General features: G+C 38.7%; 1 protein-coding gene across 2 annotated transcripts in view; it reads right to left on the bottom strand.

Annotated features, from left to right (window-relative positions):
• Positions 1 to 6,402: 6,402 nt before the first annotated feature.
• KLF12 (Kruppel like factor 12) overlaps positions 6,403 to 16,198 on the bottom strand; it is a 232,724-nt gene continuing 222,928 nt past the window's right edge. For both annotated transcript variants that reach the window (XM_045567222.1, XM_045567223.1), the window contains exon 6: positions 6,403 to 7,817. In XM_045567222.1, the coding sequence (XP_045423178.1) occupies positions 7,636 to 7,817 (182 nt within the window). In that variant the 3' untranslated portion in view covers positions 6,403 to 7,635. The remainder of the gene's footprint in view (positions 7,818 to 16,198) is intronic.

Here is a 16,198-nt window from a genome sequence, read left to right as displayed (position 1 = left end):
TAACCTGCTTTGGAAAAAGTGCGATATTTCACACGAGGAGTCAAGAAAGAAAAATTATGGATACGACTGTTTTCCATTATTCATCCTTTTCAACTCCAAGTTGTGGTTTTTGTCGCTGAGAAATTATTGCTTGTGAAACCCAATTAACTGAGAAGAGCCTCCGTCTGCAGTAGGTCGTGCACATGGAATACATGCGTTCAGCATGGAAGAGAGTTTGTTTATACAGGTTTTATCTCTTCCCCCAGCCAAGTAACAGGGAGACAAGATCATAATTCAGGAGATTCATTTTCAGAAACAGAACACTATGAGAAATGACATTCTCTTAATGTTTTCTAAATCCATTAGTACTTCCATGAATCAATACTGTCAGAGACCTTGTTCTACACAGAAAGAGGAAGGGATTTCATTTCTCTGATGTTGGACAGCTTCTTACATAAAATTCAATTAAACTAACAATAAGACTATAAACAAATGTTTTATAAGACTATTTAAAACATTCCAAGGTGGTGCTGTTAAGTGAGAAATCTGAAAAGGAATGACCCATTATCTCTCTTTGCTCATCATCTGAATGTTTGGTGAATACCACCCCATTCACGACTGCAAGAGTGGGCTCTGATGTTAGGAACTAGTTCCGTGGAGGTGAAAATTTCAAATGCACCTCAAGCAGATTCTAATAGGTCTATGTTGGTGGAAAAGCATTTACTATATATACAAAGAAATATGTAGAACTGAGAAAACCAACTTGGGCTAAAATGCTATCCAGTTATGATGATTTGGGAGTTCCAGACCAGACATTTAGGAGAAAAGTGACAAGTTCAGGGAGACATCTGGTGGTGGTTGTTTGTTTATAATGATCCTTCATGCACAACTTTCTAGGAGAGGGCTGATCTGAAATATTCTGGACCAAATAATTTGTTACCATGTCTCAATATTTTACTTGGAAAATATGATGACTACGCACACACACTGCCCATAATAAAACTACTCAGAGTCAGAAATACAGGATGGTGGCTACTAGGCAGTCACGTGTAATGTGGTACAGTGGAAAGGATATGGACCTCAGAGCCTCTGCTGTGTCCATGAACTCAGCCACCCTTTCTGTGCCTCAGTTTCCCACGCATAAGATGCAGAACTGTTGCACAGAAGTTGGAGGTAATGCATCTAAAAATTGCTTAGCCTACTCCTTGGCACATAGTGTTTAATAAAGAATAGCTATTATTTTCACTGTTTGCTGGATTTTTGATCTTTCAACGTATTTTAGTACTTTCAGACAACCTGTGGAAAGAGGCCCAGTGAGAAGACGACTTCAGTGAGATTAAGGAACCCCGCGGCTCTCCTCTGAGACTTCACTGGTTATTTTATCCCTTGTATGGGTACATTTCCTTCTCCCTTTCCTCCTTTCTGAAACTTGGGGGAGCAAACAGTGGATGGTTTTCAAGGCCTGTGGTCTGGGTCTAAAACACTGCCCGTCGTGGTAGTCTCTCTCTAAAGTCTGAGTGTTTAATCACAGTTGTCATACTTTTAAAATTGCTCTTACCAAATGTTTGGCTCTCAAAGAGTATAATTTTACTGATAGCCTCAATAGCTTGTTTGGGTGAATTCGTGCTTTAAGATGGCAGGGTGGGAGAATTTCCAGGGTTCATGTCAGTTCACATAATCTCATTGCATATTTTGATCCATGACTTTACTTTTAGCAGTAAAATAATTATAGGAAAAACCTGTGGAGTTCTAAATGTAAATCTGGTAATTTTGGGGACTAACTGGAAAATTGGTAAAGCCCTCCTAAGTGTCAGTGGTACTTCAGTAGACTATATGGGGAGAAATATTCAGTATTCACTCCAAAATGGTTCTCAGATGATAAAAGAAAATATTAAAGGAAAAGAGAATGAAAAAACTTAAGGATGGATTTATACATCTGATATAGGTGGATAAAACAAATATCCTTCAGTCTTTTGCTCTAAATAAATTGGTGTTTTTGACTGAGCAAAAATTTTTGAGCCATGTATGTTTCTTCACAAGTTTGAGGCAAATCACAGTCTTTATCTGAAAATTATAATTATCATATGCCATAGTGTACACTGACAATAACCTTAATGTTCAGATTTGCATTCTTACATTCTGCAAGTTAGAAAGATCAAATTAAAAAAATGTTAAAGTAAACAAGATTAGGTATATTTAAAAGACACAAAAGCTTTTTTTGTGGGTCTGTGAACAGATTCGATTTACTATGTGCATATATTTACTCTGTGTGTGTGTTTTCAAAATGTGCAGGAAAAACCCAGTCTGATGAAAAATTATTGCTGTGTAAAAGTATAGGAATATCTCATTGGTCATAATGTTTATTGACAGGCACTTTCAGCTTTTAATTCATTTCTGAAAATGGACATTGGCTTATTCCTATTGCCAGTATAGATTCATTTAACATGTGGCCATATCCAGCACTTAATCTCGTCAACATGTAGCTACACCTAAAAGCAGTCCCTGTGGAATTAAACAGGAAATAAATACCTGGATTGTTGTTTTGATCAAGAACCACTTTGTTGAGGAGGAAGATAACTGAGAAAAGAGAACAACTGCAAGATGCTCCTCTTTAGCACAAGTAAAATCATGTGCAACTGTGTTCCCCTTTTCAGGAACAGACATTGCTAGTTTGGAATCAGTTGTCTGCAACTTAAAATGACTTTATTATATTTTAAACCATCCTAGCTAAAACAAGTGGCCACTCCATTCTGACAGAGAACAAAGAATGTGCTCTGACAAAGTGCAACAGAGTTCCCATGGCAATATCACTCATTGTAAGATATACAAGGCATATCTGAACAAGTGTTTTATTTGATGAAAACTAGAAGCTCTTTTCCCCAACATACTTCATCAAACTATTTACAACCTCTGTAAAATTTGTGAGTTTGAAAATACCTTTTCACTATCACATGTTACGAATACAGTAAAATATCTTCACTCTATTTTCTTAAAGATGCAGTATCCTTCTATTTCATTTTCTTATGAAAATCTGAATTTCTATTGCAGTTGCTCAGTATTTAGCATATTTAAAGTACCAATGGACATGGGTTGCTGAACAGACATTACTCTATAATGAAACTGTGAAAATACAGCATTTTAATCTTATGTACATTTCTTAACTATAAAATGCAGGCAGAGTCATATATAGTATTATAAGCTGATTTCCTAATAAGGTAAATAACTGACATTTCCCAGACAGCATGGATTATTACAAATTCTTTCTTTTAAAAAAGTTCTTTGTTGATATTCATTAACCCACTGGTTGCTGCATATATAGATGTGTACACACACGTGCATGTGTTCGGGGTTTCTGCTCAGTGGAAGGCTGCGTGGAGATTGGTTGAAGTGTCATATGGAAGACATGACTTAACCGAACCCCTCTTCTAAACTAAGCCAAATCAAGCTGAAAAGACTTTATTATGGGATGCACTACCTCAGAAAAACTAAAGGAAGAGATGTGGTCAATGACGTTGTACCAGAAAATACATTTAACTTGCTAAATTTACAGGCATCAGTAAAGAGCAAAATCTGAGATTGGATTGTGAACTATGAATATTAAGGCTTTCTGGGCCTATTATGATTCATGAGTTATCTCACACTCAGTCCCTTGCACAAAGACTGTAACATGGATGCTGGTATAATTAACACTGATTAATTCTGCCAATCCTCACTGTAAATGCTAAGACACCTTTATAACAACATCATGGCTACGTTTCTAAGCAGTCGTAACGACAGAACAAAGGCGTAGTAGTACATTTGAAGGCCTCACCTCACCAGATTTATTGAATTGCAGCTTTGGTAAGTATAATAAATAAAGTACAGAATAAGGAATACTGCATCTTTATCCATATACATGTTATCATTCTAATGAACTGATTTCAAAGTGCAGAATTATATTTAAGTTTAAAACACAAATGGCAATTTGAAGTTAAAAAGAGTTGTATAAAAATGAACACAATCTTTGCATAAGCTATTCCAAATTTCAACCATAATAAGAATGGCCTTTCTAATCACCTGGAACTAGCATTTTTAAACACTGTCACATTTTGTAAGTTTTTCCCCCTGACAATCATCTCCCTATTTCCCACTTAAAATGTTAAAGTGAATAAAAAGTGCTCATTTTTCAAAAAAGTGTGGTTTATGTTACTGTTATCCAACTGCTTTTGAAAAAAAATGTCCTATAGTGTTTTATAAAAGTCATGCCAGGCAGTAGTATAATCTTTATGGTAAAGCCACTGGAAATCTCAGTCTAACTGCCTTAATAGAACTTAAGACAAGTCATCAAGCAGGCTTCCTGGAGTCTGTACACAATTGACAGGGTGAGGAGCCAAGTGGATGGGGAAGTATGAATCTTTTTCCAAACAACAAACAGACTATGAAAAGAGACTTGAAACCTCAAAGGCTGAACCTCACAACTTCTCAAATAATGTAACTCCCTTGAAATCAATCTGTACAATGCAAAGAGAAAGTCAGGTCTACTGCAGCTGCTCAAGCTGTTAACAGCTTTATGTGGATAAGTTCTCAACCATGCACGTAATCCCAGCTGCAAACTGAACAGCTTCAAACTGAAAACCAAAGAATAGCTTCTAGTTAGGGAACAACTGACAGGTACTTTAGGATTCCACCCCTTGCCTGTTGCTCATGATGCACTGTGCTTTTCGAAAGAGGCTAGAAATGGACATGAGATGAAATGGAGGCTTTTGCATCCTCAAAGACATTCCATTTCCTTCTGTCCCAAACCACTTTTTCCTTTCCTTGGGGGAACACTTTTAGAAAACTCACCAAGGAGAATTTGCTATATCCCAGACAAGCCCCAAAGAAGTTTTAGTTCCTTGGGCTAGATCAGGGACTCATTCATTTACTTGTGCTTGGATCCCTTCTTAGAAGTATCGATGTATCGATGGGGGAAATGGCGGAATTGCTGACAGTTAACTTATCATCTCAGTCGGGTTTTCCACTTTCAGAGAATGAGGAGAAAAGCTCACTTCCCCAAATCTTTCCTATGTTATTAGAGAAGTGCAATTCATTTAGTTCTGTGCTAAATTTAAACCAAGCTGTCACTCAGGAAGCTTCCATTGCCTGTCAGTTTTACGAATCTGAAAAACCAAGTTTACCTGTAAGACTCAAGACAGCTCTCAGCAGATAAAGGACTGGCTCCTCTTCTGAGAGCCAGTATAACTTCATCAAATCTATACTTCACTTGAGCGATTTACCTACTACCTGCCAACTGGGTTCTGGGACCAGCATCGGAGGGTTCATGGTTGTGTTTGTCCCTCTCTGTGTTCTTTGTCACTGACCAGTAACCAATGCTGGCACATATCAAGAGACCTTTTTCTATTCTGAATAATCACAGGCAATGTGAAGTAGGAGTTGCATACAGTACAGATAAAAAACTTTCCAGTTGGTAAAAAACCCATTGGTTGGTGGGTAGTAGATTGTGTTGCTCAAGAAGCTATTTATCAATAGACTCACAGCCCTTGTTGGAGGGAAATTGCCTGGTGAATTTTTCAGACCTGGCAGATAATACAGAGCACATATTTTTGAAGCCAGAATTTGACCTAAAAATCATTATGCTGTTGCTTAACATTTTTTAAAAATTCCTTTTAATACCATCCAACACAAATTGTCCTTGTTTTAATGTTCATGGTTCTCGCTTCATTGGAATAAGATTATCTGAATTAGAAGATGATCCTAAAAAGGATAATTCTGTAGCTGGAAATTATTTCAGAATGTCCAAACATTTAAAAATGAGCTAGTAAGATTGTGAGGTTAATTTGTGCAATTCCCCAAATCAAGTGTTTGTCATTAAAATATATTGCAAAGGTCTTTGCTGGAGACCTGTTTTTTATCTTAAGCTATAAAAAATTCTAACAACAACAACAACAACAATAACAACAACAACAACAACAAAAATCTCACCAAGCCCCTCAGCCACATAAAGCTGGAAAAAAACCCAGCTCGTAGTGGGGACAAAAAAAATATGATAATTTTTTCCAAAAGAATGCTTGTTGGTGATGTATTGCTTTGTTTACTGTATACTTTACTAGTTGCAAAAAGGTTCATAATTTTAGGGGGTTGATGGGACTATACTCTCCTCTCACCCTCCGCACAGGATGAGTAAGGTTCAGTATCCCTGCAGATGCCAGTGCAGGACCGCCGGGTCCTGATACAGTTTAGGAAATGAAATCTGTACAGAAGAACCTAATGGAGAGTCACTGCTCCTTGGCTCTCCAAGACAGGAAACTAGCACCATGTCAGGCTTTCTATGGGGAGCATTGCTTTTTCACTGACTCAGTTCCGAGGAGAACTGATCCATTAACTGAAGAGTTAATTCCCGGCTATGCCTCCCTTGCCTTTCTAGTCACCAAATAACTGTTTTCCAACAAGAAAAGGGGAGTATAATCTTTAATTGTGGTACTCAACCAAGCAGGGCAACAAACAGCAGAAAGATGACCTCAGTGCTGTAAATGTAACTAAGACACCTAAAATGCTGGGGTGTTTTTTACAATCCCTTTAGTAAGTATGAAAATTGGTAACGTGAGTCCTCAGTGAAGTTATTGTAGGAAAGTCCTTTTATTCGTTATTGCTTTTCTCCTCAAGAGGCGCATTATTTCCATCTCTGCTTTGTCTGATTTTTCATGTTCACTGACTTTGCCTGGGCAGCCTCACCTCTTACCTTGGTGCCAGTGTGTCTAAGAAAGTTTTTTTCCCCCGATGCCTCGTAATCAAATACTAGGGGCAGGAAGAGATGATGCCTAGGTGACAGAACACTGCAATTTGAAGTGGGGCAGTAGTTTTTTAGACAGGCTCTTCCTATTCAACTACAGAACATCTCTGTGCCAGTCCATGCCAGGGCAGAGACCAGGTGGACGAGACTTCAACTGAAATGTCGCTGCCCCTCTGCTCGAACAGATGAACAAAAACAGAATCGAAACAAAACGAAAACAATCAACGACAAACAAATGAAAGATTCAATGTTGGTTGTCTTCAGGGCATGGCAGAATGACAAGTTGCGAGTGATATCTAGTTGCCGCCACCACTATTGCCAAGGGCTGCTGAGTGCCCCTTTATTTCCAGGTAATGGAACCTCGCCAACAGCTTCTTCTTGTCTACTCTCATGCTGCTTGCTGGTAACAGATTGGATGTGTGTTCTAACTTACTCAGATAGTAACTAAAATTTCTGTAAAAAGGGGTCAAGGGGCGGGATGACGGGAGAATCAGAATCACCCAAAGGTAAAAGGTCTTGCTCTAGCCATCAATTTGTGGTAGATGACCTCTAAGGTATCAATAACAAAATGTCTGACAGCTCAGAAAATGTACAAGCTACAAACATCTTTAAATGGCAGAGTACACAGCACGGAAAACAATGCCTGTCTCTTCGGCATTTGTGTCACTGAGCTCCCAGGCCAGTGTGAGGATGGTTCTCGTGTAGTCGTGATGGGGGTTACCTTCGGACCAAAAGGAGACGGGTTCCTTCTCTTTCCTGCTCTGGTTTCAGACATCGTGGGATGGTGATGCCCTGTTGCGTTAACACTGCGAAGGGGATCCAGCCCTGCTGAATTGCGTGCCGCTAAGAGATCCAGCTCCGACGCTCAGCTGGACGGGGAGCATCCCTCACACCAGCATGTGCCTCCGACGGTGCAGGGCCAGGTGGTCCGACCGGGAAAAGCTGCGATCGCAGTCCGCGCACTTGAATGGCTTCACTCCCGTGTGTTTGCGGTAATGCCTTGTCAGTTCGTCCGAACGAGCAAACTTCCAGGTGCAGCCTTCCCAGGTACACTTGTAGGGTTTCTCTCCTGGAAGAAACAAAGGGACACCGGCTTTGGTATGCTGTCACTTTTCCGTAACAACCACGCCAGCACTCTATTTCGGGAAACTGTCGTTCTCAAGGAATTTTCCATCGGGTAAAGCTTTGTCAGGAGACCTTACCATCCCACCGGCAGGTCTGGGGTCAGATAGGTGAGGGTTTCAATGTCCTCTTTCCTGCTGTGACATCTGGCAAGTTAGTTAACATTTGTGCCCTCGGTGATGACTTTGCTGCCAAGATATCAAAAGACGCAGGCTGACTGCCGCTGGATCGCATCACCACTGGTAGACTACAAAGAAATTATTAGAGCCCTACCAAGTGTGAGCCGGCTCTAAGGCTGAAAGTCAAACAGAGTTATCAAGGGCAGTCAGTGATGCTTTGCTTCTACACCACCTCCCCCCCAAATGTGCATCACTTAGATGGATTAAGGCTATTTTAGGTCACAATGTCCATTTATTAGTCACCGAGTATATACAAAAAAATTCATCAAAAGGTAAAGCACTTCACTACCCCCAGAAATTAGGTATTAAGTGCTCATTATTCACTAATATCTACATTTTGCTTATCTGTTAGGGAAGAATCCTAGATATCTTAATGGTGTGAAGTTGAAATACATTTTTCAGGACTTCAGAATTAGGGCAAGCCCTGAGGAATTATCAGGTTGGTATGGGCACTGAAACTGACAGAGAAAGGCAGTCTGAGGAAGCACGTAATTTGACCAGGTCTCTCAGTCAACTTGTGAGGACAGTAAAATATGCAAAAGCTGTGCTGGGAAAAGATACACTACCCATTGTCCAAATGAGCTCCCAGGAGGAGTGGGACAATAGTTGACCCAGGTGAGCTATATCCCTGGCCCTCATTCAGAATGGGTGCCCTGTCCCCATGCAACCCCACAAAAACTGATCTCTCCTCCTGCCCCTTACACCCAATAGTCTACAATGTACTTCCTGGCCACACACGGCCTCTGGTGACAAGAGCCTAAAATAGGGAAGGGAGCTATTTGCTAATCTCCATGTATGGAACTGCAAAGTAAGTATTGTTAACCCCACCTTACAGATGAGAAAACTGAGGCTCAATGTAGTTACTACATTGAGCAAAAAGATAAGGCACTCCACTTTAGCCAGAAAAAAGATGTGCTGGCTCTGAATCCTGTGCTTTTCACTACGCTACTGTGGAATGGATCATTCTTACCCCATCTAAACTTGGGCACATCCTCAGAGTTAGTTGTACTTTCTTACGTACCTTCAATTTGTTTACTTCGTATTTCTATTAAATCACCTATCACAACATACCATAAAGATTTTGTTTAGATACCTTTCTTCTCTACCAGTTTCTGAATATTTGGAGTTCAGGGACCATGCCTCTACTGTTTCAGCATCCTCAGAGTCCAGAATAGGTGCCAAGCAAGTACTTGGATGAATTAATAAAACTGCAACACACACACACACACACACACACACACACACACAAACACAGAAACACATACATAGGAAACTGCTGAACCCTATAAATGAGATGTACAGGCAATGCCTACATGGGAAAACAAGAACAAACTGGACCCAATATTTTTCACTTAACTGTTAAGTCAATGCTGTCTATATGGGTCCTTTTAGGATCAAGTGGTCATTTCAGAAAAGAGTGAATAGTTCAGACCTGTTAAATCTAAAAATACTGATGCGCTAATTGTAGAGCACAGGATGCTCCAGGTTACTCTGAAAGGGCTCCTTTAAAGGAAGAACCTGACTGGAATGACCCAAAACCTCAACTCCTGATTCATTCTGGTTGTCTTAAAGAGACAAAATCTACATTTGCATATCTCTACTGATCAGAGTTTGACAGAAATTCAACAAACAAAAACCTGCAAAACCCCTAACTTAAAAGACTGGAGGTCTACTACACAGTGTATCAATGGTAATCATTAACATGCTTTTTACATGTTATGTGCCTTTTCTATATGTTTCTAAAGTTTATATCATGAGCATGGGTTCTACTAAGTTGATATAAATTATCTCTTTAAAAATACATCTATCTTTGGTACAGTGAGCTTAGCTAGTTGGCTGTTTGTCACCAACAGGCATCTCCTAGCTATGTCCTGTGTTCCTATGGAACCAGCTACAGAGAGTGTGAAGGCCTGAGAAGAATAAAGGATCTTCTTTATTGGAGAAGAGCACTGCTCAGTTGTGTGGCAGGAGGAAGTGTGTCCCTCTCTTGGTGAGGAAGTCACACGTAGGATTGGAAAAGCTTCTGACCCTGCCCTTGCCACTCCAGATGGTGGAGGAAGGGGCTCCGTATCCGGGATGGGCCCGGAAGGTAAGCAGAGGTGACAAGGAGCAGACGAGCTTCCAGGCTCACCTTAAGAAGGACGAGAGGGGCTGGTATGGCCCAAAGTAGAGACAGTTCATTATCTTAGGTGCTGTCCAGATTTCCTTGCACAGCCAATTCAGACACTTAACATTCTCTAGTTTCTCCCTCAAAATGATCATAGTCATACTTTTACTTTCATTTTGGCTATTTGATAATGGTAGTTATGTCCTCTCCTCTTGGGGGATAGTAAATTGTGGCCTCCAGTTTTACAATTCTAAAGGTTGAAAAACAAGAGGATTACTTTGTGCATACCAAAATCCCATAAAACTTAAATTTTAGTGGCTATAAATAAGTTTTTATAGGAACACAGCCACAATCATTTGTTTACACATTGTTTTGGCTGTTACACATTGTTAACACTCACGTAACGATGGGTCAGTGAGTGAATATTTTGGTTATAGTGTAATCAATCATGTATTCTCAAATTAGGATCCTTGATTCAAATTCTATCAGTCTTCTCAGTAATAAACGCATATAATATTCCATGTCAAACACTTTATGTTCTGGGCAATAGGAAATGAGTGACTCTCTTAAAAGGCTCACCTAATTCTATCAGACTTTAAAAAATTAACTTTAGGGTCTTTTTTGACATTAAAAGGCATAGTCATAATGGGGATTACCTTCAGACCAAAGGTAACGTACGAGTGTGAGGGTCAGAATGAAGTTGGGTTCAGGAATGCCGCTCTACACTTTACCTGGTAACCCAAAGCAATGACTCTCCATAATAATGGAGTCCTGCCCCATCTCCAACTCCTTTAAATACAGTCCTGTTAAAATGGCCACTGTGAACAATGAGGAGTTACTATTCTATTGAGCCTGAAAAGGGAGGACACAACTGATGGGAAGGATGAGAAAGCAGGAGCTTAGATGTTTGGAATCGTTTCTAAGATGGATATTTTAAACGGGGGAAGGGCAGGGAAAGCAACAACTGCAGCAAGGATTTGTCTTTAAGTGCACAACTGTGGAGCAGGGAGACAGTGCCAAATTTGAAAAATAGTCTGTGAGGTCTGATCAACTGTAATTAGTGATCACCAAAGACAAGGCAAAAGGCCTCAGAAACACGAGGCAGATATTTCCCTACTCTGTGAATAAAACCACCTAAAAAATTTATGTATAATATTCTTTGTCCTCATTGCCTCATTAATAAAACTGGAGTTTAGGCATTCTCTCTTTGTGCTTAAAGTAACAAAAGAGAGAGAAAAAGAAAATGAGACCTTCCCATCTCTCTTCAAAATTAGAGGCTAAGGTAATGGGTAGGACGAGAGAAGAAGCTGCTTACTCCAAGCAGGCAGAGAGCTGGCTTCTGCCCCTGTTTCAAGAGACACCTAGGTTTTGGTTAGACCCACCAGCTGCCCAGCATTTCATTTAAAAAATTCAATAAATTAATAAATGTTCTCTTTGGACTAGTTAAGTTTTAGGAATGGATACAAAAATTTTAGTAACTACTGCATTGTGTTTAGCTGCACATTATTTTTGATGCTTGAGCACTGAAGCAATTTAAAGGGTGCAATCTTATAAACCACATTAAGATAACAGAAATGAACTTCATGACGTGAGTGAAAAACTAATTAAAATGATAAATAAGATCGTAAGATATCTAGCGGTACGTGTAAACAAGTCCTGAAGGATTATAATGAGGAACAGACCCTTCCATTTTGTCTTCTTTCCTTTAAGACTTGCTAGAAAAATGGCTAAATTTAATTTTTAAAAGTCAGTGGCAGGGACAGAATGGGAGGTGAATTTTCCATGAAAATGTTCCTATGGAAAGAGTTGGCTTGGACAATAAAAAGAATCAGACACCTCCCACGGCCCGGGCTGCGACTGCACCCAGCTGCTCTGTGTCAGGCTGAACAACAGCGATCGGAAACATGATTTCCATTGATTTCTTCAGAAACAGTGAATTCTCCTTAAATTTATTTGAATTAGAATTCTGTGAATGCATTATTCAAAACTGTTTTCCCTGGAAATAAGCTAAAAATAAAAATAGCCTGCCCACCTTCTTTGCTCCTTTTGTCAAACCCACAATTAATACAACTTAATTGTCTAAAATCAGGGATTTAGTTAAAATATTAAATATGACTCTCCTACGTGATGAAATGCTATGCTAACATTAAAAAATAATGAGGAACATTTATGCATATGAAAGAATACTCCAAATATTATTGCTACCAGTTAAAAACAATATATACAATAACATTACATCCTGTTTAATATTCAATGTTTCAGATATGTTTTATATTTCTATATGCTGACAGAGAGAACTACTAAAATAAACACAGTGGTTTTCCATGAAAACAAAAGTATACATATAATCCCTTGACAAAATCTTTGAAAACGCATTTAATATTTTTCAAAACAACCTGAAGTTTTGACTCCAATGTCAGATTTTTAAAAAAATTTTGGTTTCTTATATTAATCCTATGAAATAATGAAATTATAGAAAAAGGTATGGTATATCTCTTTGCCAATAAGTCTTAGTAAGTGACTTGTTTTTCAGTTGAGACATTATGTTGTATAAGAAAAACCAAAGGACGCTAGTTGGGCTATCTGTGGCTAGCTGCATGATACCATGCCACTCCTTGAGGTGCAGTTTATTAACTTCTAGGTCTTCCATTCTGAAGTAATGGTCTCTGTGTCCCATGACAAATCCTTAGGCTATTTCAAGCTTTTGTATTTTAAAAAAGGAATATGACCATTTTTAGCACAATCTGTCCTTCTCAGTTCTGTAAAAAACCTGGACTAAACTATGAAAACTTCTGAAAAAGGAACATGTTAACCAAAACTAACAGCAAGAGCTTCTATTTTTTTTTTTTAAGTGAAGTAGTCCTCTAAAGAAGGAGAGTTTGTTCTTTTTCATTCTGAAAACTCTTTTTAACTCCATGCTTGGAGTTCATGCTAAAATACAACTTTATATGCAACTCCATGCTTGGAGTTCATGCTAAAATACAACTTTATATGCAACTCCATGCTTGGAGTTCATGCTAAAATACAACTTCGGGGGTGTGTGTGTGTGTGTGTGTGTGTGTGTGTGTGTGTGTGTGTGTGTGTGTGTGTGTGTGTGTGTGTATTCACAGGTATTATTTAAATAGATTAAGTAAGTGTCTTGGGACAGTTATTAAGTGCCCTGAGAAAATAAAAACTCAAAATAAAAACTCACATCAGGGTTTTTTTCTTGAAACAGTCAACAAGCTGATTTATTATGAAAATGGCTGTTGCTTTCAATTCTGGTTAAAGAAAAGGATTAAGAGTCACTAAATGCATTTCCATGACATTTACCCAGCAGAAGGCATAATAAAGTCTAAAGAAAACACCAGGTATTGAATGGATTCCCAAACCCACCAAACAAAAATAACTTTTTCAGGTACCTCCCATTCTACCATCTGAAATGCTGAAAGGTAAATGTGTACTGAGACAAAAGACAGGTGCCCTTTCATATGAAAATGACGTGTGAGCAATGCACATAAGAGGAATGTGCAGTTTGAAAAAGCCTGAGTTAAACAAAACACCCATGTTCTCATCAGCTTCCCTCTATTATTTTCTCAAGCAACTGAAAAGGAACACCTTTTGCAACAGGAAGAATAGGCATTTTCTTAGGTTCAGAAGTGCATTTCTGAAATGTGTCCCTGTTTAACTTTTATAAAGTTACAGGGCCCCAGACACTGACAAATGAGCTTCATTACATTCAAGGCTCAACATATTTGCTGTGACAATCTGTTTCACTTGAGGAATGGTATTTGCATATGAGGAAAAAAAAAAACAGAATCAAGATTCCTATCTTGTCTTTCTGGTTTTTGTTACATTAGTTCATAAAAGTTCACGGAATTTTAGATCTGAAAAAAAATTAGGTACTTTTAAGAGGAAGAAACAGCCGCCTAAAGACCAAGAAAGAGCTGAGATTATGAGGCCCCCCGACTTGTCCATGGATAGACCAGGCTGCCTTCCCTCTTTAGGGAATAAGGTAGTATAAAATTCCACGGGCTTTGAAATCAGGTAAAATGCAGGGTCAAATACAGGCTGAGTTACCTATTGAAATTAGACCCTAGGCTAAAGAGTTAAGCTTTCTGAAACAGTATCCCCATCTGTAAAATGGGAACACTATTAATATCTATTTCTATAGCACTGTTGTGAAACTCAAAAATACGCATGCCACTGTCTGGAAAATCATAGGTACTCAATAGAAGATATTTAATTTCATAGTCATGAAATTTGAGATTTCTGTTTTTGAAAAGAAATGTAAATAATATAAGCTAAAAATAGATCCTGTTTGCTATTTTTCAGGAATAAATTAAGGTTTTGGGGTAACTCAATGCTAATCCTGATCTTGATTTTCTTAACCTTTTGAGTATAAAACTTTATAGACCAAGCACACCAATCTATTTTATATGTTTGATCCATTTGGTCTTGTCAATTCTATCAAGCAAGTAATCAATATGCTAGTCTTTGGCCGACTGAATTAATTGACTATATTTTTCCTTATGTATAAAAAAGACAAAGTGGGTTCCTTCTTTCTTCCCCGTGCAATTCTATAATGGATACCTTTGATAAAAACAGTATTTGCTAAAGCATATAGTACTTTCTCTAAGAGCTTTATGGATATTAACTCATTTAGGTTGAACAACTTCCTAATGAAGTTGTTGCAATAATAACCTCACTTCACCCAGAGTCATCCAGTCAGTATGTGTCCTAACCACGACTCCCACTGCCTCTCAATATTTTAAATTACTGCTGTAATAAACCAGGATATGTGGTCAGAACTGGACAAGCAGCCCGAGAATGTGAACTACCACTCACAGGACAGACGAGGTTGTTAACGCAGAGGCTGGCCTTCTCATGCAGACATCCAATAAAAACGAACTAAAATATCCTATAATAAAAGTGTATTTTACTGAGAGTAAAAAGTTCAAGGTCAAAAGACAATATTTTATTTGGCTGTTCTGAGTGTCTATTTCCATTTAGTGACAACATTTATTTTCCTAGGTGTCTGGTTACTTTTTCCTTAGTTTCTTTTACAGAGACCTCTTCCTTTACCTGTCACATAAATGTTTCCCAGTATTTTGACTTGAACTTCTCAGCTGCATATATTCCTCTTGGCTTCTACAGCTTTCACTGCAACTTATAAGAGAAAAGTACTAAGGATCTACACCTAAGCACCAAGAGGGATATAGGATGTTTCCAGTTGGTGGTCTGAAAGCAGCCTCCACATGACCAAAACTTACTCAGTATTTACTACCTAAGCAAGCCATGCTCCTCCCCGTTTTGTTCTCCAGCTGGAGAGATTTCCTGGACTCTTCCCTTTGTGTTATTCCCTACCTGCCACACCCTGATAATTACACCTGCCAGTTCTGCCTTCCAAATACCTACCCAGCTGTCCTCCCAGTTTATTCTAATTATCTTTAGGTTCTTGCCACCTTTCACCAGTTCTGTTTTACATCATACCCTCTCCAATTTATCGTCTGCACCAAACTGAAAGAAAACCTCCTGAAAGACAATCTGATCATGTCACTCCTTGGCCCCACAGTTCCCTGGGCACGCCTGCATGAAAACTCTCTGCACACTCCACTGTGACTGAAGGTTTTCCTGTCTGTCCCCGCCCCACTGGGCAGCGAGGTGCTGAGATTGGCTTTGAGCTTTCTTCATCACTGTATCCCTAGGGCCTAACACAGCGCTCTGTGCTAATAAATTATACTTGTTGATTCAATGAATAAAATGATTTAATTCCAATACACCTCGTATTTCTTTAAAAATAGACCATATAAGAGTCCACATAAGAGTAATCTATTTTGTGAGATAAAGAGTTTATTGCTTATATTTTATATATTCTACCATCTTTTCTAGTTTAAAGAGTTATAATGTATATTTTTGAGAAGGAAAATAAGTTTGGGAGGTTTCATTTTGAAACCAGTGCCACTTATAATTCTGGTCTGCAAATAAATATTTTAAACCTTTAAAATTAGTAACCTGATATGAGATTGAGCCTTGTATTTTGTCACTCAAATGAGCATTAAT

The sequence above is a fragment of the Lemur catta genome, chromosome 13 (assembly GCF_020740605.2).
Source record: "Lemur catta isolate mLemCat1 chromosome 13, mLemCat1.pri, whole genome shotgun sequence".
Classification (NCBI taxonomy): Eukaryota; Metazoa; Chordata; class Mammalia; order Primates; family Lemuridae; genus Lemur; species Lemur catta.
The sequence above is the reverse complement of the archived record's forward strand: the minus strand, read 5'-3'. Positions and strand labels throughout refer to the sequence as shown.